The sequence below is a fragment of the Anguilla anguilla genome, chromosome 14 (genome assembly GCF_013347855.1).
Source record: "Anguilla anguilla isolate fAngAng1 chromosome 14, fAngAng1.pri, whole genome shotgun sequence".
Taxonomy (NCBI): domain Eukaryota; kingdom Metazoa; phylum Chordata; class Actinopteri; order Anguilliformes; family Anguillidae; genus Anguilla; species Anguilla anguilla.
The window spans coordinates 35,372,136-35,396,957 of record NC_049214.1 but is presented as its reverse complement, the minus strand read 5'-3'; the positions used below and the strand labels follow the sequence as shown (position 1 = coordinate 35,396,957).

Genomic DNA, 24,822 nt, shown 5'->3' with positions numbered 1-24,822 from the left:
AGCGATTGAGTTTTCTTACTAAGGGGCTTGAGTATGCAGATAAACAACTTAGCAATATGGAGAGAAGTTTTGTGGACTGAATTAAACATTAATTTGTCTTGCTTTCGTTAAAGCTGACATTAGTGATTAGTAAACTTTCAGTGTCATCTGATAGCAAAAAATAGCTGCTCACACAGTCTACCAGATTTTATCCCTGCTTATGAAGTTAATTGTGATTGATGTGATATGATCTTATTTTGGGCTCCTACAATAAATTACTCTCTTTGGTTTATGTTCCTTGTTCATTAGTTTGCAATAAAAAGTTAAATTTTTATTAATTTCTCCAAGATCAGTTTTCTTGGTGACTGGTTTGTGTTGGAGACTTGGAAAAAAGGGCAAATGTGTAATTATAAATATGCGACAGTGCGTTTCATGCAGATACACCCACCCAAACGATGACACATTAATGCAGATAGATTTGCTTAGGTGTAGGCTAATAGCCTTATGACTAAAATATTTAAACATCTTCAGCTTAATCATCATTTAAAAATATTTTTTGGACGTCAGTTAATCTGACTGTGTTGTGAGGTTAGTGTGAATGGTTTAAAAGGCTGTTTTAATGGTGTTAAAAATCTGAAAATGGCAATTAATAAATGTTATTTAAAATGCAGCAATTATAAATAATGCATTCATAACATGTTGTTTCAATAAATAAAATCGAAATACATTTCAATTTTATTTATGTATTTTTCATCTCAGTGCTTCAATAAACATGTTCACAGATTTTTGTGCCATAAACAAAGTTAGGCTTCTCTTTCCTTATTAATAATAACGTATGATGTCATGAATCCATTAGTCATGTACACTTGCCGTCCTGGGTGCATAAATATGGCTACACAAAAAATAATAAAAATACATATCTTTGTGTTAGAAAAAAATCATACCTCAAAAGTGAATTCAATTTTCGAAAGTTCAAAAGTATATAGCGCACATGTGGAACATTAATATATGAGTAGAAGTATGTTCAATTGGCTGTCAAAAATGAGTCCAATGGGAACATTGGCTTTTTGAGTCTCAGGTCGATGACATCACTCTTCTGTCTCCAGCTGAGGCCATTTTTTTCTCCTGTCTCACGTTGACGATGTCCACTCTCCCGTCTCAGGCTGATGACATCAGAGCCCTGCTGATTGACGCCATGCCCCCAGATGCGCTGCCCAGCTGCTTCAAACCGCAGGCCACGGTGGTCAGCGCTTCGGTCATCTCCCCCGCCTCCACGCCCTCCTGCCTGTCCGCTGCCAGCAGCATCGACAACCTGGCCGGGCCCCTGGCCGAGCTGGCCGTGTCCGGGGCCTCGGGGCCCGCCGACGGGGCCTCCGGCTCCGACAGGAAGGAGGGAGAGAGTGAGTCAGCGTCAGCGTTAGCGTCGCTGCCCGCCTGTCCGCTCTGCCTTTCAGTGACCGCTGAGGAAGTGCGTCTGGGAGTGGTCTGGGCGGGACAGAGAATGCGCTGCTGAGCTGTGTGTGTGTGTGTGTGTGTGTGTGTGTGTGTGTGTGTGTGTGTGTGTGTGTGCATCTGCTTGTGTGTGTGTGCGTGCATCTGCTTGTGTGCTTGTGTGTATGTGTGTGTGCATGCATGCGTGTGCGCGTATGTATACTGTGTATACATGAATTCATGGGTTGTCCCACTTGCAGTGTGAGGTAGACCGTAGTGTTCATTGGTTTGAAATGTTAGTTGATGCGCAGTGTGTCACTGCAGAAAAGGACAGTGAAAGTTAACGCTGGAGTGATGTAGAATGTGAATTGCGCGTTCTGGGAGGCATGTTTGGATCTCAGTGCTGAGGCAGTCTGCAGTCCTTTGCTGGATGCGCTGGACGCATCCTTCCTCTGCAGCGTGAGGATGGTGACGGTTCTGCTGTGTCTCTGCAGTCGCCATTCTGGACATGAACATCAGCCAGTTTCTGAAGAGCCTGGGCCTGGAGCACCTGAGGGACATCTTCGAGAGGGAGCAGGTGAGTCAGCTCACCATGGTGCATCAGCGGTATAACAGAGAAGTTCTGCCTGCAGAGTCAAACTTAAATAGCCCCTCGGTATCTCAGTATTATAACAGTAAAACTATCGGAGGAGTGCACCTTAGAGGAGACCCTCAGTGTCCCAGTATTATTGCACACAGAAAACTACCTGAAAAAGTGTAACGTATTGTACACCTGCAGTATCTCAACAGTACAACACAATAAAACTATCTGTGGAGTATAACTTACAGCCTACCATCCTCATATGAATTGTTTTTTTTCCCAAAATGTACAGTTGGAGTGTTGTAATGTATCCTCCATAAACAGGCTCTGTATCTGAAGATATATCGTGTGTGTACAAAGTTTATATCGTCCTCTCTGTTCATGAAAAGTCTGTCTCTCCGTAAAAATGAACTCCTTCCCCTTCTTCCGTGTTGTTTCTCAGTGACGCATCTTGGTCTGGCTTTACAGTCTCTGCTCTCCGCGTTACCCTGCGTCTGCAGATTTTTCACGTCTTCCGCTTTTAATCCGGTTTGGCCCGGCGTAGCCAGGCCTGCCGGAAAGAGGCTCCCCGGGCTCCCCGGGCCCGGCGCTGTGATTAATCCCGTCCGCTCCGCCTCGGTGGAGCCCCCGCAGGCCGCTGCGTGGGCAGGCTGACCCCCCGGCAGGCCGCTGTGGGCGTGTCCGGGACAGACCGTGTGCTTGCCGGAGGCCCAAGTGCTGTTGTTGGTGGTTTATTTCTGCTTTCAATAAGCATGGTAAATGCTTTGCTAGTGGACTTGAGTGAAGTAGTAGTGTTAGTAGCAGTAGTCAAGGGATAACAGACATGTTTGTCGAAAACACTTGTGGGAAAAGATACCCTGTACAGCACTATAGTGCTCTGTACATGTGCACTGCACCTGCCCCACCGTCCCATGGCCCATTGTTATGGAAGCAAGTTGTGCCTTTGATGTGGCCATTGTCTTTACTCAGTAGTAATGGGTCTGATTATTCTGGAAAGCTCTCCGGTCCTCGTCGGGTCTGCTGTGGCAGGTTTGAGCTGGGCTTTGAGAAGCTCAAGGCCCCGCCCGCGTGCGGTGCGTTTTGGGCTCCGCCCCCCAGCCCGAACGCTGAGGCCGCTGAGCCACGCGAGAGCATGTGGGAGGGACGCGAGAGCTCCTTCTGAGTCACAGCGTTTAATCCCGCGCCCTCCCGCCGCTGAAGGAGGCAGAAGTCCCGCCCGTGGGCGGAGCTTTCTCTCTCTGCCGTAACGACTGTTTGTGTGTCAGACTTCAGACTGCGGCAACAGCAGTTTGGTTGGCGTCGTAGGTTTCTTTACAGAACTACAGCCCGTACCCTGCTCGTAGAACTCTTCTGCATCTGCTTTCCTAATGAGGCACTCAACTCTCCAGACAGGACAACTGAAATCTAAAAAACAGAGTTACCTGCTGACCAGTATTGTTCTCAACAAAATTCCCGTTTTTGATATTTGAAGCCGTAGCGCATCGGTGTGAGGTAAAAAGTTTGAAGAAAGTGAGAGGCAGCGGAAGTGTGAAAGTGTGAGTCCCCACATGCACTTCCATCCATCCTCTCTGCTGATTTGCAGGCAGTTAATGCAACACTGCCACCTGCTGCAAGGAATGTGCACTGCCTCCTGCCATTACCGTGTTCACTACGGAATCCTTGTTGTGCTCTACAGCTAATCCACCTCCCCATCACTCTCATATTCAGACTGGCTCATATTAGCCCCTGTGTGGGCTAATATTTTTATAAACGGGGGTCAGGACAGACCGAGGGGTCATGAGATTGGCGGGAATGGGTGGTAAAGATCATTTATCTTATAGCCTTAGCCAAAGACATTAACATCAGTCTAATTTAGCACTGCAGTTGCTGTCATTGTAAAATTTGTTAAACAACATTTTAATTCCATAATTGAGGATAGATCAGGCACTATTTTAATGAGGCAGATTACAGATAATGTTCTCGGTAAGTGGGTCAAGAATCCTGGGACCAGGAGAGGAGCATCATGGGTTTTTTTGCGAAAGTGTCCTATAACCATTTGCCACTTGTTTTTTAAATGGTGAGTTTGAGCTCTTTTCTTCCTGAAAGTGGACTCTTTGGCTGAGTTCCCGATGGTCGTTGTTTGTCTCTGTTCTGATTGGCTGCTCTCTGCTCCTTCCCAGATAACGCTGGACGTGCTGGCTGACATGGGTCACGAGGAGCTGAAGGAGATCGGGATCAACGCCTACGGCCACCGCCACAAGCTGATCAAGGGCATCGAGAGGCTGCTGGGGGGGCAGCAGGGTGAGTCTGAGCGCCCCTGTCAGACCAGCTCCGGCTCGAAATGCACTTTCTCAGACCCTGAATGTCTCTGGGAGCCCCTAGCATTTGGCTTTACTGCTGAACATTCTCTGCTATTACCAACTGTTAGAGTGCAGAAGCTCTTCTGTGTGTGTGCTTATGACATACCCAAGTCCTCTGGTTGAGACATTTAGGGTCTAAAAATGTGGACTTCCTGATTAATAAGGGGAAAGTCCTGGGCTGGTCACTTCTCTGCTGTGGATTGTGCAGGTGACCCTCTTTACCTGTTCCAGGTTCCAACCCTTACCTGACGTTTCACTGTGCCAGCCAGGGAACAGTGCTCATCGATCTGGCCCCGGACGACAAGGAGTTCCAGTCGGTGGAGGAGGAGGTGCGTGGAGCCCTGGGCTCCTCGGGATGTGTTGAGTGTCTGGTTTCGTGTGTTGAGTGTGCGGTGGTGTTGGGGATTGATACTAGACCCTTTCTTTTCACAGCTGCAGAGCACTATCCGGGAGCACAGAGATGGGGGCAATGCAGGGGGCGTGTTCAGCAGGTACAACATCCTGAAGGTGAGTGCCCCTCCCACGACTCTGCATGCCAGACACTCAGGTTTTTTAAAGCCACAGGGTCTCCCGGGGTCCCCAGCCCTGGTCCTGGAGAGCCACAAGGTCTCCCGGGGTCCCCAACCCTGGCCCTGGAGAGCCGCAGGGTCTGCTGGGGTCCCCAGCCCTGGTCCTGGAGAGCCACAAGGTCTCCCGGGGTCCCCAACCCTGGTCCTGGAGAGCCGCAGGGTCTGCTGGGGTCCCCAGCCCTGGTCCTGGAGAGCCGCAGGGTCTGCTTTGTTTTGTTTTTACTTTTAAATCAGAATGAAATTCAGAACCAAACCAGGTGATGGGAGTTCATGGTGTAATCGTCTGCTTCTGTGGGTCGATCACCAGAACCGTGTATCACTAAAAACCAGCAGATTCTGCGGCTTTCCTGGACCGCAGTTTGAAAAGTTTGTTAGTGACGCTGGTTTCCACAAAAAATCCTGCAATCCCATTGGTACTGATTATAACCAGTCTTGAGTTGAGAGAGGCCTTCTTGTAAATTAAGTTATGCTTGTGCATGTGCCAATTAGCTGCTAACACTTAAAGGCAAAGAAAGTTTGGGAAAAAAACTGATTAGGGTTTGTCTCTTAATGCCTTTTTCCCCATGGGTAAGAAGTCTTTGAAGATTTATCACGGTGCAAGTCTCCAAACAGAGATCCTAAGGCAGCTGTCAGATTAGGATCTGTTCACTGCACCTGGTGTTTAACAGGATGTGTGTGATCGAACGTGGCGCTTGTCTCGGCATTCTCCACAGATCCAGAAGGTGGTGAACAAGAAGCTGAGGGAGAGGTACGCTCACAGGCAGAAGGAGATCGCAGACGAGAACCACAACCACCACAACGAGCGCATGCTCTTCCACGGTGAGCGGCTGTTCTCACGCACCTGTGACTGCGTCCTTACTTCTGCTTCAGTAGTCCGCAGCCAATTACTGCACGTCTGTGATCCTTGATAATGATCCTCAGTGCCTTTTAACCTTCTGTGATGGCCTCAAAACATTTTAACCATTGATAGTGGCCTTTCAGAATGACCTCAAACTCATTTAACCTTTCATGGTTACGTCAAAGTCTGTTAGACTTTAATAGCAATCTCAAACTCTTCTAACCTTTTAGAATAACCTCAAATACTTTCATACCATCAGTCCCTTCTTTTTTCCTGGTGATAATTCTCAATGCTCTGCTTCCACCATGGCCTTCTGCTTTTCTCTGTTCTTGCCTGTGGAGCAGGAAACCTGACCGTGTGTAACTGTAATCCTGTGCATCCAGGTTATGGTCCTTATTGGTTGTTCTGTGTGTCATGGCTGCTCTCCCCTGGCTCTGCTCCCTCAGGGTCTCCCTTCATTAACGCCATAATCCACAAGGGCTTCGACGAGCGCCACGCCTACATCGGGGGCATGTTCGGGGCCGGGATCTACTTCGCCGAGAACTCCTCCAAAAGCAACCAGTACGTGTACGGCATCGGGGGCGGGACCGGCTGCCCCACCCACAAGGACCGGTCCTGTTACATCTGCCACAGGTGAGGCTCCTCCCCCCCGACACTACCGGCCAATCAGGATCCAAACTGACTGCGTGGAGAGGTGACTGGCGGGTGCCCGCACCTGGGTCAGATAATGATCTGAAACACTTTGACCCATTAATGTGTGTGTGTGTGTGTGTGCGCGCCTGCGTGCCTGTGTTTGTGTGTGTGTGCGCGCCTGCGTGCCTGCGTGCCTGTGTGTGTGTGTGTGTGTGTGTGTGTGTGTGTGCCTGTATGCCTGTGTGTGTGTGTGTGTGTGCCTGTATGCCTGTGTGTGTGTGTGTGTGTGTGCCTGCGTGCCTGTGTGTGTGTGTGTGTGTGTGTGTGCCTGTATGCCTGTGTGTGTGTATGTGTGTGTGTGTGTGTGCCTGTATGCGTGCTTGTCTGCACGTGGTCTGTATGCCTAACTCGTACATGTACATGCTCCTTGCTCTGCAGGCAGATGCTGTTCTGTCGGGTGACCCTGGGGAAGTCCTTCCTGCAGTTCAGTGCCATGAAGATGGCCCACGCCCCCCCGGGGCACCACTCTGTCATCGGGAGACCCAGTGTCAACGGCCTGGCCTACGCAGAGTACGTCATCTACAGAGGGGAACAGGTGAGTACCTCTGTCAGACAGGACCGGTGTACTGAGTACCTCATCTACAGGCCAGCTCTGTCAGACAGGACCAGTGTAACTAAGTAGCTCATCTACAGACCAACTCTGTCATACAGGTCTAGTGTACTAAGTACTTCTTCTACAGACCAGCTCTGTCAGACAGGACCAGTGCCCTGAGTACCTCATCTACAGACCAGCTCTGTCAGACAGGACCAGTGTACTGAGTACCTCATCTACAGACCAGCTCTGTCATACAGGTGTAGTGTACTAAGTACTTCTTCTACAGACCAGCTCTGTCAGGCAGGACCAGTGCCCTGAGTACCTCATCTACAGACCAGCTCTGTCAGACAGGACCAGTGTACTGAGTACCTCATCTACAGACCAGCTCTGTCATACAGGTCTAGTGTACTAAGTACTTCTTCTACAGACCAGCTCTGTCAGACAGGACCAGTGTACTGAGTACCTCATCAACAGACCAACTCTGTCAGACAGGACCAGTGCCCTGAGTACCTCATCTACAGACCAGCTCTGTCAGGCAGGACCAGTGTCCTGAGTACTTCATCTACAGACCAGCTGTGTCAGAAAGGACTAATGTGCTGAGTACCTCATCTACAGACCAGCTTTGTCATACATTACCAGTGTACTGAGTACCTCATCTGCAGACCAACTCTGTCAGACGGCACCTGTAGCAGTGAGGTATCAGCGGGGCCTGCGAGGCTGACTCAGTGAGCAGCAGTGTGGGGAGCTCCTGGGAGTTGTAGTCCTCTGGCGTGTGACAGGTTGTTGCTGTGGCTCTCATTGGTTCCTGTCTCCTGGCTCCACAGGCCTACCCTGAGTACCTGATAACGTACCAGATCCTGAAGCCCGAGAGCAGCCCCCAGGCCGGCGCCGGCGCCGAGCAGAAGTCCTAGTGCCGCCCGCCGCCGGGTCGGCCCGGACCAGACCGGACCAGCAGAACCGCAGAGACTGTTACTGAACACTTCTCACATTCAGGGCCCAGCCCGCCCCTCCTGTCACTCTGTCTCTCTTACTTTTATCTTTTTTTTGTTTGTTTTTAACATGAAGGGTTCCCCTGTGCCCAGCAGCCTAGCTTCCCCTCCCTCTCTCCCTCCCTCCCTCTCTCCCTCTCTCCCTCTCCTCTGTCAGAGCGTTCACTCAGAGTTGCCTTCTGATGTGATCAGCTCTCACTCTCACCTGTTCTAATTTCTCTTTTTCTATCTCACTCTGATGCCCCGGCATCCCAAAGTTTGGATAAAGAGCGTGTCTCCTGAACAACTGCCCCACCTATAATGTTCTTTGGAAGGTATGAGTTGCTAGGCGATCAAAGGAGCGCACTCCCTTCTAGCACAGAGATAACGGTGCATCTTTGGAATACTGTGATGATTGCCAGTGACCTCTGACCCCTGAATTCTTCACTTCCCCCCCTTCTCCCCCGAAACTGTGGACTTCATGACAGAGGCTCTGCCACTCAGTGATAATTAAACAGGGACAAGACAGGCAAGACATCAACTTGTATAAAATGGAGAGGAGCTCCACCAATCGCACAGTGTGCTGGTAACAATCAGTACAACAATGCAGATGGTGGTTGGTGTGTACTTCCTATGAGTATTAGGAGGAAGTGGCATCTACCCATCGCCATCAGAGTTAATAGCTGGAGCTCACCTGTCTTTGCTTCTAGGAAGGAGACTGTCCCTCTTATCCATATGTTACTACCCCTCCTGGTACCCCAGCTCTCTGTTTGACCTGGCCCCACATGTGTCTGTTAGTCAGAGCCCATACAGAGCATTACACCTGCTTTGACCCTCATGGCTTTGGTTTCTTCTGTTTTATTGTGATGGACATGAGTTTTATTCCAGACTTTATTTTTAGGGAACTCTATGTGCTGTAAAACGGACCATGGCACAGTTTGAACTGTCGGGACCTTAACTCACACTTAACATTTCATCGCTTAAATCAGTTTCTTTTAAGTTTTTTTTATATATTAAGTGTCCTCCCTTTCCTTGAGAGAAAGACCAGGTGTTGCCAGTTACTTTCCCTCCATTTTGAGTTTTTATGAGAGGATCTGGAAAGGTTTTGGAGAGACTGCAAGCCGGAAGGAAGGAACGTTCCACGGAAGAACGCGAGGGAGAAGCGGAGACGTTGGAGTGCCATAGTCTGCGTCGCTGTCATCTTACCGACCTAACACTCATGTTTTAAAGGATTTGCACTTTTAAACAGGAAAGATTTAAGTTATTTGAAATTAACTGAAAATGACATTATTGAAAAAAAAATTCTGTCCATTAATGTACAGCTTGTGTAAAAGACTGCCTTTGTAAAGCTTTTGATGTTGTTTACTGATGAAGGTTTGACTTTATTAGTACTGTATATGAAGTGGGGTTTTTCCTCCTTGGGTCTTTTTTTCCCCCATTTACAAAGAAGGAATAGCTTGGTTGTCTGGGTTGAGTAGTCGTCTTTTTTTTTGGTTCTCTCTGGTTTTGTATAAATATTAAATGTAGGAAAGAAATGTCTGTCTGTCTGTCACAGTCAGGATCCATATTCGTTCCAGTGCAATTTGTTTTCTTATTTTGTTGTATTTCTAACCTCGTATACAGCATTAGCAGGTTTGGGGCTTGATTCTAACCTCTGTTACAGCATTAACAGGTTTGGACCTTAAGATTAAAATACTGTTGATATGTCCATGGCTCCTCCCCTAACTCCTCCCCCCTGACAGAGATACCTTCAGGTAGCCGTAGCCGTGGAAACAGGCATTTGTGCCCGGGCGGCGTGGAGTTCAACCTTGAGGTCAGGGTGACAAAGCTTTGGAACTTGACTCACAGGAAGTGACCTTATAAAGCTGGGAGTAATGGAATTAGGTGAGCGCGGGACACAGTGCGGCTGGCGACATCACCGATCGCCTTTTCGAGATTGGCTGATACTGGTGCGCTCCCGTCTCCTCTGGCGAGCCGCCCAGGCCTCGTAAGCTCCTACTTAGAGTGATTGGCCGGATACCTGCTCCCCCCCCCCCCCCCACCACCACCACCAGCGCTCACTCTGACAAATGTTCATTTCTTTCTGTTTCTTTTTTTTTTTTCTCCTCGCTGATTCTTTTTCTCCGAGGATGAAACTAAATCTCCCTTCGACTTGTTTATCAGAACTGATCTGTACTTACACTCCTCAGCGCTGTAAACCAGTCTTAATAAAGTACACAACACTTCAGCCTCCGCCTGTTTGTCTTCCCTTTTTTAAATGCGGTGTGTGCTGGTGAGAGTGTGGCTCTGAACAGAAGCCTGCGCTGGCAAAGGCGTTTTCTTCAGGTGACAGTAGTTTTTATAGAGATAACAGGTTCGTGAGTGACACCAGCGATGAGACAAATTCTGTGTCTGAGCGGCCTGGGGGATGAGTGTGAGTCCTGTAAGGATGACAGAGGAATAAGGCTGTCTGTTTTATAGCAGGCTGGCACTGTGGCTAGGCTTTTATGCAACGCTTGCACTCTCAAATGCTCCTGTAACCACTTACGGGCTGAAACCCAAGGCATCAGAGCCAATGCACTGGTAATTTCCCCATCTTTGGGGACCTGGTATAGATTTACTGTGAACTTAAGAAGATTGATTACAGTTAAGATGGAGGGCGGTTTGGGAAAAAAAAGCAAGGAAGTTTAATATATCAGCGCCATCTGTTACTGCCAACTGTTAGAAAAACAAAAACGGCATTTCTGATCACTGTAGAGACTACTGAGTACAGAGCAGAGCAAGCAGGTGGTGCTGTTTTAGGTTATTTAAGTGTTGTCCTTTTATATATGAATAGAACAGTATATAGTTTCAGATCCATCGATTCATAGTTTCAGATGCATCGATTCTTCCAAATGTAATTCACTAAAATAACATTTTTTCTGTGCAACTTTGTTCATCTTACCAAAACCACAATCTCCCATAATGCATTGCTTGTGCCCTAAACCATGCAGACCTCACATTGCAGTCCGGGAAGAAAAAGAAAAGAAAATAATGGATCATGATATATTGGTGTTGTTACTACAGTGTGAAATTATCTGAATCTAAACCTTTTAACTAGTGCAGAAGACCCATGCCTTGAAGCCCTGCTTTGCACTTGGCTTGTCAGAAAATGCCACAGAATAAATCAGAAGGCCCATTCCAAATCCCTGATGTCATATGAAATATTTATTCTGGACACCAGACTTGCTAATATGATTTAGAAGAAAATGTGTGTGGTGAGTGTTTGTTTTTTTTTTCCAGTACAGGGGGGTTATTAAAATTGATCTGAACATTTGTTTTTGAGGGTAAACTTAACTCTTTAAATTCCACTGAGTACATACTGCTGTTGTGTGTGTACTCTACTTCATATTGTGAGGGGTGAATGGCATTATGTCTCTCAACGTCATGCAAGGCTTATTTGTGACAAACTATTCTCCATAACCCCAGAGGCAGACAAATCTACGGTTTGTATTGCTAAGTAGGTCTGATCCACTGTGGAATTCTCCCTCCTTTAGCCGTTTTAAAAATCCAGAATTTTCTAATACTATTTTCTAAAGTCTTGCAGCAGAGAAATGAATTTGTTTTGCCTGCCTTCAATCAGTATTCTCTGTGTATGTCGATGCCATTAAATAAGCTACCACCTGAGGGCAGTCCTGCACAGAAAATGTAGGATATCAGTTTTTATCTTGGTGGGAGGAGTACTGGATGTTCATTTGCAGACGCCCCTGAAATATATTGAGACCGTATCATGTTCAATGTGATTGTGACCAATTTTTTTTCACTGCTTCAAATTTCAGATTTTATATCACTAAATATAAATATGGCATAATATTGCAAATATCTATGCAGTTAACCTGGGTTATTCCGAAATACCCCAAAATAAAATTTGAATGTAAATGACCAAGCATAATAAAACACTGGAGTCTCTCAGTTATTTAAAAAAGTTTTATATTTAAATGGATTTCAAGAAATAAATAAAACATACCATATAACAAAAATAAGGAAAAGGTTAGAAATGTATGAATGATATTGCCATGGGAATTTGGACAATAACATTTCACTTGACACAGATATAAAGTATTGCATTATTCAATGATTTTTTGACAGTTGTACACCTTTTAAGTAGATTTCCATACTCTGAACTCATGAACAGCTTGAACACTTTTAATACATGGGTGTAAAATAAATTTTAAAAAAGGTATTCAGCTTCCTGTTCTTGTAGTGATGTGCAAATCAATGTAAAATTATATTGCCTCACTTAAAAGTGCTATGTAAAAGGTGCCAACATTTTTCGAAATAACAAAAAAAAAAAAAAAAAAAAGAATCCTCACATTTCAACCTTTTGCCTTGGACCAGCCCAGCACTTCAGGGTGGCAATTTGGATTCATATGCAATTTCTTTTACAGAGCTGTGTCTCAAAAAACATTCAACGGAAAAACAACAAACATTTCAGGAAGACCAAAGGCCAAAAATTAAGCCAGCAGGTTCCAACCGTTTCAGTGTGACATCACTGAGCGTTGAATCTGAGTGTAGTTTCTGTTGCCATTATGATCGCCTGTGCAGCGAGTTTCCTTGTTTACAGTGGTGGACTAGCCAGTGTTCAGGGGATCTGTGTGCCTTGGTTAGAATGAGGCAGTTTTAAATTATTGAATTGGATATTTTTTCTTCAGGATGAAATGTGTTTTAAATAAGGGACTATCGCACTGGACCCTATCATGTCACTTCATAAATATTTACAGATTTGATGCTCATTTTGTACAGCAGATTCCAGGAAAGAGGTATTCATGGGAATATGACACTTTTCATTCCCAAGTTGAATTAGCATTATCTGCTAATAATGAATTTATGTAAGTCTGTGTAGTTCTGTGTTTATATGGAGTATTACTGTCCTGTTATCAGTACCTTCTCACAGAGGTGACTGCGTCTTCTCTGATTCTTCGAATAGGGACAGATCACATTCCGAATTTGTGAGTTTCCCCTTTGTAAAGACTAAAAACGTCAACAAGATTTTAGGACTCATCTTACAAATTCTAAAATAAATATTGAGTTTAAAAAAGAAAACATTTTGGAGGAGGAATACATTATAGTGCTTTGGTGAAAACTTGAAAATGGGTATTGCTCAGATTCGAAAATAAAATGTTACCCTTGGAAAAAACGTCCATATTGCCAGTTCGAAAAACGTGTCATTGCTTCAGAGTCCCAAACCGTTTGTCAGTCTGTTTCTCCGGATTTAAAAAAACGTCAACGGAGAGCTCCTGAAAACGTCCTGTACCTTCTCTGAACAAGGCACTGACAAATTAAACAAAAAAGAAAGGCTACCTTCCCACTTAAGCTCTTCTGTGGCGGCTACATGCAACATCAGATGACCACCGTGACGTCCCCCAACACACTTCCCAGTATTTGCGGATTTGACCGCTACCACGTCACTTTACGCCCTCCCCGGCAGCCTTACGCAAAACCCCAGTCCCTTATTTGGCACCTTCTGGGAAACCGCGCTTTGGCGCCCAGCCAGACCCTTTCTCCTCCAAAGTTCTCGTTCCGTTATTTATCTTCCGTCCGTCCTCCGGCGGAAGAGACTGAAGAGGGACGATTTTTTTATTTTATTTTGAGAGAAGCAGGCAGGACCGGAGGAGCCTGAAATAGGAGGTGGAATGCTGCACCCGCACCTGTCAGAAGCAAGAGCCGCTTCCTGCCAGGAAACGCGAGTTAACTCCGGTTTATACAAGGAATTAATAGAACTCCCACTCACACCGCTCTTCGTCGACTAACGACGGCGGGAAGAGGCAAGCCGTGGGAAATGGAAATGAACGGACATCGGATGAAGGTATTATGGTTCTACAGCGGAGGAATTCTAGCCCACGTTGACTAAATTTACCTTAGCTTTCAGAATACAGAAAGGGTCATTGTCTTTTGGAACTGCTGCAGTCCATTCCCCTCTGAAAGTGCTTTCATCCTCAGATCTTTTACCCAGAAATTTAAATGTTTGTGCCCAAAATTGACCAAGGAGAAAGAGATGGTTAATTTGGGTAATATTAGCATTGCCTTCTGTTGTTAAGGACACATTATCTTTCTCTGTCTATCACTCTCTCTCACACTATTTTTTTGCCTGCTTCTGTCAAACCAAGAGGGCCACTCCCTTCCTCAAATACCCCCAGCCGTCCCAGGTATTCTGGGACGCGTAGACAAAAGAACCGTTACTGGCACGGGTCTCTCATGCCGCATGGACACTGTCCGTCCGTCCGTCCATCCGTACGTCTGTCCCGGCGCGAGGCCGTCAGCAGCTGGGAGAGGTGGTGATGGGGCTCTGCAGGTACGACAGGCTGCTGGGCTGCGTCGCCACGGAGACGGGGAAGCTGAAGACGAAGGGCGAGGTGGGCGTGGCGGAAGACTTGGGGCTGGCGGCCTCGGCGGCGCAGGACGTGGCCAGCACCTGGGACTCGAACTGCAGCAGCTGGCCCAGGAAGCTGAAGTTGGGCGAGATGATGCTGCGACGCTGGCGGACGAACTCGAAGGCCTCGTCCAGACGCACGCGCTTCCGCTTCATCAGGTACGCCAGGCAGATGGTGGCCGAACGCGAGATCCCCGCCTGGCAGTGGACCAGCACGCGCCCGTTTGAGTCCTTCACAGAGTCTGCAGGGCAAGAAAAAAAAAAACAAGGGGGGGCGGGGTCAGTGTTACTACAAATTCAAACGAATTAAGCCTAGTTAAGATGCAAAAAAAAAGGTGATTAGCCAATGAGATAGCTTTAGGATGTTTTCAGCAGAAACTCGTGTTCGTTTTGACATCCTCTACTGATGGCTGCCTAATTCTCCAAGGTTCAACAGGACAAAGTTAAAGCCGTGAGTTAAAGAGGACACTCACGGCACTGCTGACTCATAGCCTATGTTGTTCTGGCTGCCATTTTGATGTGAACTCAGTCTTTACACAGTAATCTAATGTTTACTTGTTTGTCTGCTGTCGCCAGATTTTATCAGAGCTGGGCTATACAGAAAATATCAGGAAGTGTGATGCTTCAGCCTCAGGTTAACTTCTTTTTTTTTAACACTCCCTCATTTTGTCCTTTGTCTCATTTTATTGGCTGCCCCCACCCATCCACACCCTATTTATTGCCTACCACCCATCCACCCCACACCCCATTGGCCATAACGCACATCCTGAGCACCGCCTTATTTCTGGACTAGGCAAAGACAGACATTATTGCAGTCCAGGGTGGAAACCTCTCTACACCATCAATTAATACAGACAGGGGTTTGTGCACAGAGTTGATGTCACTGTGATAGATGAATAAAACAAAACCGTAACTAGAAGACCAAAGGTTTTGCTCACTAATGCATTCAGTGGATGGTGAAGCTTCAGTGGAGGATGCCATTTTAGTGGAGTGACCAGCTTAAATATGCGGGGCTTGTTTTCCTTTTGGTTTCTCTACTGCACAAAACATCTCAATGGTGGAAATATATTGTGTCAGAATATCTGACCTGAACTTTCATTTTCAGTGCATGAAGTTGAAACTCTCATTGAGATTCATTCCTGTATTACTCTAAGCCCCATTTTAAAAGCTTTAAAATAGACATGGCCTGGAGGTAAGAGATCTTCCGACTGGAAGGGGCTTACTGAGATAAAGATATTTCTGCATGTATGTAACATTCAGCTTTAAATATATTCACTGATTATGAGACCCAGCCTGAGGGAAATGCATTGTTCCCTACAAATGATCACATAGGTGTTAGAAACACTTTTGAAATGTAACTAGTGACTAGCCTGGGCTGCATCTGTTTCACACCCCACAAACACACACACACGCTTACACAAACGCACACAAACGCACACACACACACACACACACGCACACACACACACACACACACACACGCGCGCGCGCGTGCGCCAGGGCTCTCCTGAGGATAACGAGCTGCTAATTAAAGAGGAAGTGAGAAGCGAGGCACAGCCGGCACAGGGAGGCTGGCAGCGTGCCGACCGAACAGGGGAGCTAATAGGATTTCAGAAAGAGGCTCTGTCACGGTACTGTGTGTGTGTGTGTGTGTATTTCTGTTTGTGTCTGTGTCAGTACATATATCAGGAAAGCATTTACATGCAGCAGGGCCACTGCAGATGCTGTAGCGGGAGTCTGGTGGACTGTACCCAAGGGTAATTGTCCAGAATCATCCCCCTTTTGAGTCTCCAGCTGTGTGATTTCGGGAGCCTGCAAACTCAGGTCCTCCCTCACCCAGCACGCTCACACTCGGGAACATTAAACATACTGCACCTTCCACGGGACTGCCTGAATTATCATCACAAAGACCACGCGTTCCCCTTCGCTTGTTCCAGGAATGATGAATTAAGGACCACTTCCTGCTCTGATGTCCACATCTGCGCAGTAATAATCTACATTTATAGCCGATACGCGATGTCTGTGCAGTGGGTGCTTCAGATTTGCTCGTTAATTAGAAATCAGGCCCGGGCCATCTGTGCCTCGTGCCCCACACCCAGAGAGAAATGGGATACATCAGTGCACTACACAGCCATACTGTTCTGATCGCCTTATACCTCTGAGGTCCTCACCATATCTCTGAACCAGCACAGTCTGTCCATATGTCAAAGACTATTATTATTATTATTATTATTATCATTATTAATGTTATTGATTTGTATTGTTTATTATTATTATTATTATTACTATTATTATATTACTACTATTGATTGGTATTGTTTTATTATTATTTAATGGATTATTGTTATTTTTATTATTATTGCTATAATTATTTGTGTGTATTTACTTTTCAGTCTGACCCACACTGTATAAATGTGTCTCCTTCGGAAGACCATGACACTCACTCCGAATTGCTTCATGGCATTCATCGTACAGGAGCAAGACGCAAATTTACCTACCGATATACTCTATGGCCTCGATGAACCAGGAGCTGATGTCCTCTTTGTGGTTGTCCTCTACAGGGATGCACTTGTACTGGTACACGCCCTCAAAGTGGTTGGGGCAGTTTGAAGACACGTTGAGCAGGGCCGAGATGCCCATGCCGTCCAGCATGTCCTTTTTGGAAGCGTGGTAGGCGCTGCCCAGGAACAGGAAGGGCAGGATCTCCACAGGACCGGCCTGCAAGAGTCACACACATTCAGGATGCGCCCCACTCACAGGTACTGTACTGGAATCAGCTCATACTCTCCTCCCTCCAGCTCAGAGTATGTGCTCTGGCTGGACCGAGATCAGTTTTCACACTCATCCTTTCAGCTCAGAGATCAGCTTACAGTCTACAGGTATGTTTTCATATACTGAAACTTTGGGATGAGGGTTTTTACCCAAGTAATAAATGTCCTTACAGTGTGTTGCCTTAAATATTCAAAAAGACAGTCCAATACACATATGTATTAATTCATCCAAGCACGGGAAATGTATGGTGTAGACATTCTATTAATACACACCCCCGGAAAACTGCACACACACTGTTCAAAATGGAGTCATACAGCACTGGGCTTGCTTAAGTCATTTTCTTGCATCAAATTGGCACATGGATATTCTTGATGCAGTTTAATTTACATTAAATATATTTGTTTTTTCATATTTATTGGCTATATCAGGGCTACAAATCCTGGTCCAGGAGAGCTGCGGGGTTTGATTGGTTGTTGATCTGAAGGAGTAAACATAAACCGGTCGACCCTGCGGCTCTACAGAACCAGGGTTGGAGACCCCTGCGCAACACGCTCCACGGGCCTTAAATGCGTCACTGCCTGGCTCCGTTTACCCTCCACTAAGTCTTTCAGGTACATTGAATGCAAAAATTGTGTACATATTTGAAAGCAGATATTCTTTTAAGATTCAAAAGCAAGGGGATGGGCACAGTGCGTAGATTATAATGTGTATTTATAGCTAATATCACAACTGAATTAGATCATTTCTGTCTCCAATTTTCTTTAACGCTGATTTAGTAAATGGTTCGCTATTTATTAATGCCATTTCTCTAATAACCGACATATGTAGTAGCCTATAAGTGAATACAAGGCTTAGACGCAAAATACAGACTGACTTTATGGTAGATGAGAAATGGCGAACTGGAAGAGATTGCATCGATTTTTTCTCGTTATGTCAGAGGTTGCTCCTTTACAAAACCTAACGATAGGAAATGGTCGATGCGTAAAACAGCTGCGAACGGAATTACTGTCCATCACACCAGCGACCCCGGAGGCTACGTGCGGGCATTGAAAAGGCCTGCTGGGAGGGCTGTTATCCAACAGGAAGCACAAAAACGGATGACCTAAATCAAGAGAGCCATTTCGTGTCATTCAACACCGGACATGCGGCCGACCTCACACTGGAGACAGACAAACAGACAGACAGACAGACAGAGAGGGAGGGAGGGCAGTTAAAATACCTGATCGTGGTGCGGGGTTCCACAGGAGGAACAGCTTGAGTCCAGACTGGACTGCGACAATGAGGTGGACAACGTTTTGGTTTTTAAACAGAATTCAGGATACTGGGTGAAAAATCTGTCGTATCCGCCTGTGAAAAGAAGAAAAACATTTTGAGTGTGTTTTAACGATTAACTCGCCAACATCATATAACACTATTACATACATATTTATTTTGCAAATGTAGGCAGCAGATCAATTTCCTTTCAACTTCTAGGAGGTTCGTGTCTTACAGGTATAGACTATATCAATATAATACTACTTGCAGCTACGTTTCAGTGTCATTACTGCTGTGTAACGGCTTTTATGTTTATACAGCTGAATGCATACCACAGAAAACCACAATTACCAATAGCAATTGTTACTTTTTAACATTATGTTGCAGGAGTATTTCATAATGTGTCTACATCCTCTTAAGAAATAGGAACTGAATTGTTAGAAGGTCGTTTAACACTCATGCATTTGACGGGGGACCACGATTTTCTGAAAGAAATTAAAAAGAAACTACATTTACTGAAGACATTGTTTCTGATTCGTTGACGGAAATTGTCCCTGTGTGTGCGCGCGAGCTTGAATGTGTGCGTAAATTTGTGAACCTTTCACTTGTTACCCAGATAGCTACTGTACAATGGTGTGCAATATTTGACGTTGTTATCTGACGTTCATATAAGTCAATATTGGTATTATTTTTCATTGGAGGGGGCAAAGAATTGAAGATAATAACTCTTCAGAATATGATCTGCAGTAAAGTGTGACTGCTAGCAATTACTGCTGTTGGTAGGCTGCAATTCCGTTATTTTAAATTCAATTACAGAAAAGCTGTAAAATTAAGTACAATGCTAAACACACAAATGAAAAGCTGTCAAACAATTTGTAGGCCTATACATTCGATGTTGGAATGGAATACATCAATGGGCGATTCAGACAAGAATTTTTTACATTTTCACCGCAAATAATTTGGATCTTGTCTTTTCTCTGTGAAGCTCGCCTAATTCCCCGTTCATCCGTTGGCTACTAGCAAGTAGTCTTTCATGTCAAATGGTATTCGCCTATTTTTCAGTACACTGGTTCGCCGTTGCGACTGCGGTGTGTAGGCCTATAGTACAGAATGTATTTAGGTCTGGATCAAATAAAGTTACCGCATTGAATGCTTCCCCCGCTGCGGCCATCCGCATTACATCATTGTTTTGGTGCGCATTCGTTTGGACTGCGTTTTCCAACACCATTTAAAATAAATGGATGTGGAACAAATGTAGCCACAATGATGGTCTGTGGATTTTTATGAAATGTTGCTATTCTTCGATATGTGACATATTTAAAAAAAAATACTGGTTACAAATAGAGAGATGACATCTTTTCTCTGCAATGTCCCAGATATTTAGAAAGTAGGGAGCGATTTTCTCTACTATTCTTTTGGAAATGTCAGTAAATTATTGAAATCATTGTTTTAATCCATTTAAACCATCTCCTTTTAACAGTTGGTCAAATAAGGTAATCCCCTCCACTACACACAGCTAAATGGTAATAGGCAACTATCATGGTCAATCAATGGGCTGGCTGTTTTACCTTTCAGTAGATAGATTTCAGTCCCGAACGTATCCCTGTATAACGCGTTAAGAACCAATGTTATTGTGCTGTCTTCTTTAATCGCATCAGCATCTGGCGTCCTCTCGTCGTACAGAATAACGGCTGAGTATAGTCCGGATTTAAATCGGGCTTTGACCTCTTCGTCACCCGATAGAATTTGGTCTAAAGTGACGGAACCTTTTGCTCTTCTGCGCACGATTGAGTTACAGCGGATGTTCACCGAGCCGCGGATGTGCCCGGCACTGAACGCCAAGAAGGATCTGCAGTCCAAAACCAGGCATTTCCCGCTGTCGTCCTTCAGCAGCCGTTTCAAAACGTTACAATCCATTTCACAAAGTTCATCCATCGTTACCATGTCACGCAAGCATACGCAACAAAAACCGAAAATGTTTCGTTTCAAACAGTATAAAAACACTCAAAAACAAAGGACGAGCGCTCATCTATCATACGCAGGTCCTTTTCGCTGTGGCGTTGTTTTTCTCCTGAGAGGATTACTATCGCAAGCAGTCACCTCACCTTCCTTTTTATGAATGGAGCTCCAGTCGCAAGCTCCATAAAAGGATAGTGACGCCATGCTGACGTACTCTACGAGTACCATTCATTAACCCTTCTGTCTTTCGTTTCATTCATAAAAAGTCAACGATCAATGAACGGGTTCAGAATGTGGAAATCGCCTATGTCAAACATGTAAATTACTGCTTTACGAATTCTTTTAAAAGCGGCCAGTTTGTACGCGTTATTGTATAAGGCTATTTTCTCGTTTCCCTCCCTGTTACCATTATTGTAACAGTAGTAATTCTGCCAAATATTTGATGTTATTATCTATCATTTTAAATGAAAAACAGATACAATAACGAGAATACCCACAGCGGCTTGTGATAGACTATTTAATTGAAACGTTGGTAAGCGTCATTTTAGACATCTGCCGTGTCTTATTGCGATGTGTGGGCAAATACTGTAAAACGCTTCCTATAGTAAACACAGCGGCAAAACAGACAAGGCAAAAGGCTAAAGTCGATGCTGTTGCTACCGGCGACTAAACTGCTGTCTGTCGGTAACAGGACAAAATCCCTGTTAACAGTCTTGGTATTCCCATATCCAGTTCAATTTACTGTTGAAAACTGGAACATAGAAAGCCTCTTTATGTGTTATTCTTTGTCTTATGACTTGGAACTGAAATCTCATCTTTTCAGTAGCCTACCAGAAAATATTCCAAGCAGGTAATATCTTAGACTACAAAATGGCTGATAATGAATCACCAGAAGCTGCATTGCTTTATGTGTGACTAGGAGGTACTGCGGGTTGGTTAATTATAAAGAAAGTAGGTGGTGAGTAACATTTGAATAGAGTAGTCAAGTGATAAATGACAAAATAATTTTTTCACTTTGTTATTTTTGTATGGATACCTTTGGAATATGTATTAATCAGTGTGACAGTTTTACTGCATATAACAAATATAAAAAATTCAAGAGAATAGCCTACTTTTTCTGGAGCACTTATTCTAACATCTGATCAGAATACAATGGTTTTAAGAGGGAGCCCTATTTTTGCTTTTTGTGGAGGCTTTCAGAAAATATGCTTGGGGCCTGCAAAATTTATAAAGGAGTCAGACTCTGTCTCAATATTTAAATCTAGATTAAAAACGCACCTCTATGCTCAGGCTTATAATCAGTTATAGTCTGGAGACAGGGTGCGAGAAGCCTGTAGTCATAGAGCTTTGTAGGTGGCAATCCTTTCCTTACTGTCACTTGTCATTCAGTTGTGACCCGACTTTACATGGGCTGGCTCTTGATAGGCGGGTATGGTTGTCCACCCCTCATGACTGCATGGGCTCTCCATCCCTGTCCTAGTAGCTATGCAGCCATATATTACTCCTGGTGGGGTCCCCCCGATACATACTACTGCCACTTTACCCACTGTCTGCTATATTGCAAATTCCCTAATTGCCGTTTCTACCCTCTTCCCCACGCTGCCGGCGGGGCTCTTGCCCCAACCCTCGAGAGTGCTTCGAGAGTCGTCTGGTCTCCCCCACCTTTGCGGTCCAGCCCCTCTTTCGTCATTGCCTCCACCCTGCTCACATCTGCCGCCACCTGCTGTTCCCCATCACCGCCACCTGGCCCCACCCATCATCTGAGCCACATCATGAACCTTATAAAACTGACTGACATGTTGGTCACCAGTCAGCACCCTGAGCCTGGTTCCTTCCAAGGTTTCTTCCCATCTGCCACAGGGAGTTTTTCCTTGCCACTGTTGCCTTAGGCTTGCTCCTGTGGGGGTTTCGGCCAGGGTTGTCTGTAAAGCGTATTGTGACAACTGCTGTAAAATACGCTATACAAATAAAATTTGATTGATTGATTGATAACTCTAAAGCCACCTCTGCCTTTGGGCGAATCCATTTAGACAGAGGTTCAAATCCTGGAGTGAAATGCATCACAATGCACAGTTAAGACTGATCCCCAGGAGGGTGTAAATGGCATCATGTCAGGCTGAGTTAATTGTTCCTCTGTGTTTTATTGACAGAAACCGTTGGCTTCTTGAATTACTCCAGAGCCGTTTAATTCCAGGTTGGTTTGCTGAGCTCCTTCCTAAATTTGAAACAGTAACTGTTGAGGACAGTTTGAACGTTCGTGTGTCTGTTCTTTTCTAGCAGTCTTGATTTGTAATTTTTTAAAATCCCATAACAAATTTTTAAAATCCTGTGTTATCATGTCTGCCTGTGGTGGATTACCTACCTTTCGTGTTACTAATACTCCAAACAGCCGTATGCCGTGTGTAAAAAGGGACGGTTTTATTTACATATAAGCTTACTTTGTTGAACCCCAATAAGAGTCCCAACTGCCTTTGTTTCCCTCTAAGGGATTGCAGTGGATTCTCTCTGTGGGATTCCAGTGGATTCCCTCTTTGGTATACAGTGGATTCCCTATCTCGTACACAGTGGATTCTCTCTCTGGTGTACTGTGGGTTCCCTCTCTGGTGTAGAGTGGATTCCCTCTTTGATATACAGTGGAGGTGTGCTTTCTGTGCGGCACAACAGAACTGAGATGACTTTAGTTGCATTTGGAAGTAGTTTGCTATTCCCAGAGCTCAGAAGTGCTGCCTGCAAGCCATTCATAGATTTCTCATAATAGAGAGGGGATGATGAGCTTAGTTATCTTTCTACTGGAAACCCCATTGTTTCTCTTTTTCTCTCACAGCGATGGCTTGCAGCATTCTGGCTGCCTTGTAGAAAAAAACCCATTAATCTCATCTGCGTGACTATCTTTCATATCAGCATTAAGACATGTAGCTCATTATCAAATGCACAGTAATCTATCATTTTTTCCATGTTATCGCCTGCCCTGTGGTCAGTTTCCAGATGTCTGCCCGGTTATTCATGTGGCTTTTGTAATTAGTCTGATCCAGAAAAAAAAAACATCTTGAGTTTCACCATGATAAACTAAAACCACAGGGAAAGGGTTTTGGTTGGTCATGTCAAACATTTACAAATTAGCCCTGAAAATATCATCAAATAGTTGAGTGCTTTATCCCGCAGAACACACTAGCTGAAATTTATTTTCAAATGCTTATTATTATTATTATTATTATTATTGTTAATATTAAGAAACTAGAAGTGGATTTCAATCGAAATGTTCTCTTTGTAACATTTGCCCTAGTGCTCAAAACAGCAGATTTTTTCTTAGTGTCTAATCTAGACACTGTTGGGTCAACCTGTAGAAGGGCTGCACAACTAGGACCAATCCATTTTAGGATTTATGCAAACTTCTGCTCTCAATTATTTAATTTGTTAAAGTATCTATCTTATGAGACATTTTTCCTTTATAAAGGCATACAGCTGCTGCTGGGCTACATATGCATCTTGGGTGAAAGTGGTGTACTGTGGTCCGATACTGAAGTGAACCAGCACTATACGCCAGGTTAGAAAATTAAAAGTAAGTCAGAATAATTGATTTGCAAAAAAAAAAAAAAAAACTGTTACTAACACGGACACACTGGGCCTCTAGGGCAAATGAGCTTCCTGTCGGTGTGGAGAGAAGGAAGTGTTTGTTTCTCAGTGGCCTGAGGCAAGGTGATCTTAACAGACAAATTCAGTAACGGTCGTCAAAGACTTCTTTAAGCCCTCGTGCACGTGCTCACAGTCCGTCACGTCCGAGAGCCTATCAAACCTCCCCCTCTACACATGGCCGAACAACAGAGACATTCCGGAGCTTTCCGTCGAGGTCAGTGAAACAATTTTTGCACAGCTTGTGCGTGGGCCAAGCTAGCTCATCCCAGGATTGAAAAAAAAAAAAACACACAACAAGCTCTACAATCTCTCCTCGTGCCCTACATCCTACAACTGCCATGAGACACACCCATGGAGGGGCGGGGCTTATAGGCTCCAACATTTACATAAAGTGACACAATCTCCTGTCGGAGGGTGTTGCCATTTGCATAGTTCCAATCACCATCACTTTGTTTAAACTCGAGCAGTGGAGACACATCCAACAGCATACAACCTGTTTGACAGTACACACACCTGGAGTACAGCTGTGTTAGGGTGAGGCCAAGCAAATCTATTTAAAAAAACAGCAAACGGGGGGGGGGGGGGGGGGGGTCACGGGCTGGTGCAGTGCAGTGACAGGAGTGGTGTAGCTGTTTATTGCATTCTGGAAAAAGTGTTATTTTATGATCTGTACTTTATGCTAAATACTTCAATGAAAAATAAGTTTGTTTAGCATTCCCTCTGTGATAAATGGAATAATTCATTTTAAGATCAATAATTGTTGTCATGAAAATGTAACTGTGATATTTTATAAAACTGTTTCATGATATTGTAACTATTTATTATATACCATGAAAAAAAAAATCAGCATGAAAAATCAGCCAAAGGCTTTAACGCAAGTGTTT

General features: G+C 44.9%; 2 protein-coding genes across 3 annotated transcripts in view; one reads left to right on the top strand and one right to left on the bottom strand.

Annotated features, from left to right (window-relative positions):
- The window catches only part of tnksa (tankyrase, TRF1-interacting ankyrin-related ADP-ribose polymerase a), a 144,177-nt gene extending 134,018 nt beyond the window's left edge, over positions 1–10,159 (top strand). The window contains exons 20-28 of one of the 2 annotated variants that reach the window (XM_035389761.1): positions 1,142–1,379; positions 1,905–1,987; positions 4,150–4,270; positions 4,561–4,658; positions 4,762–4,836; positions 5,612–5,717; positions 6,183–6,369; positions 6,808–6,964; positions 7,789–10,159. In XM_035389761.1, coding sequence (XP_035245652.1) covers positions 1,142–1,379; positions 1,905–1,987; positions 4,150–4,270; positions 4,561–4,658; positions 4,762–4,836; positions 5,612–5,717; positions 6,183–6,369; positions 6,808–6,964; positions 7,789–7,875 — 1,152 coding nt within the window. In that variant the 3' untranslated portion in view covers positions 7,876–10,159. The remainder of the gene's footprint in view (positions 1–1,141; positions 1,380–1,904; positions 1,988–4,149; positions 4,271–4,560; positions 4,659–4,761; positions 4,837–5,611; positions 5,718–6,182; positions 6,370–6,807; positions 6,965–7,788) is intronic. The other variant, XM_035389762.1, reaches the window with a different exon arrangement.
- Positions 10,160–11,859: 1,700 nt separating this feature from the next.
- On the bottom strand, positions 11,860–20,468 carry dusp4 (dual specificity phosphatase 4). The gene is made up of 4 exons (XM_035389972.1): positions 19,915–20,468; positions 18,312–18,439; positions 16,819–17,038; positions 11,860–14,562 (listed from the first exon to the last, which is right to left on the bottom strand). Exons 1-4 carry the CDS (start codon positions 20,288–20,290, stop codon positions 14,207–14,209), a joined length of 1,080 nt encoding a protein of 359 aa, XP_035245863.1. The 5' UTR covers positions 20,291–20,468; the 3' UTR covers positions 11,860–14,206.
- Between the last annotated feature and the right edge of the window lie 4,354 nt (positions 20,469–24,822).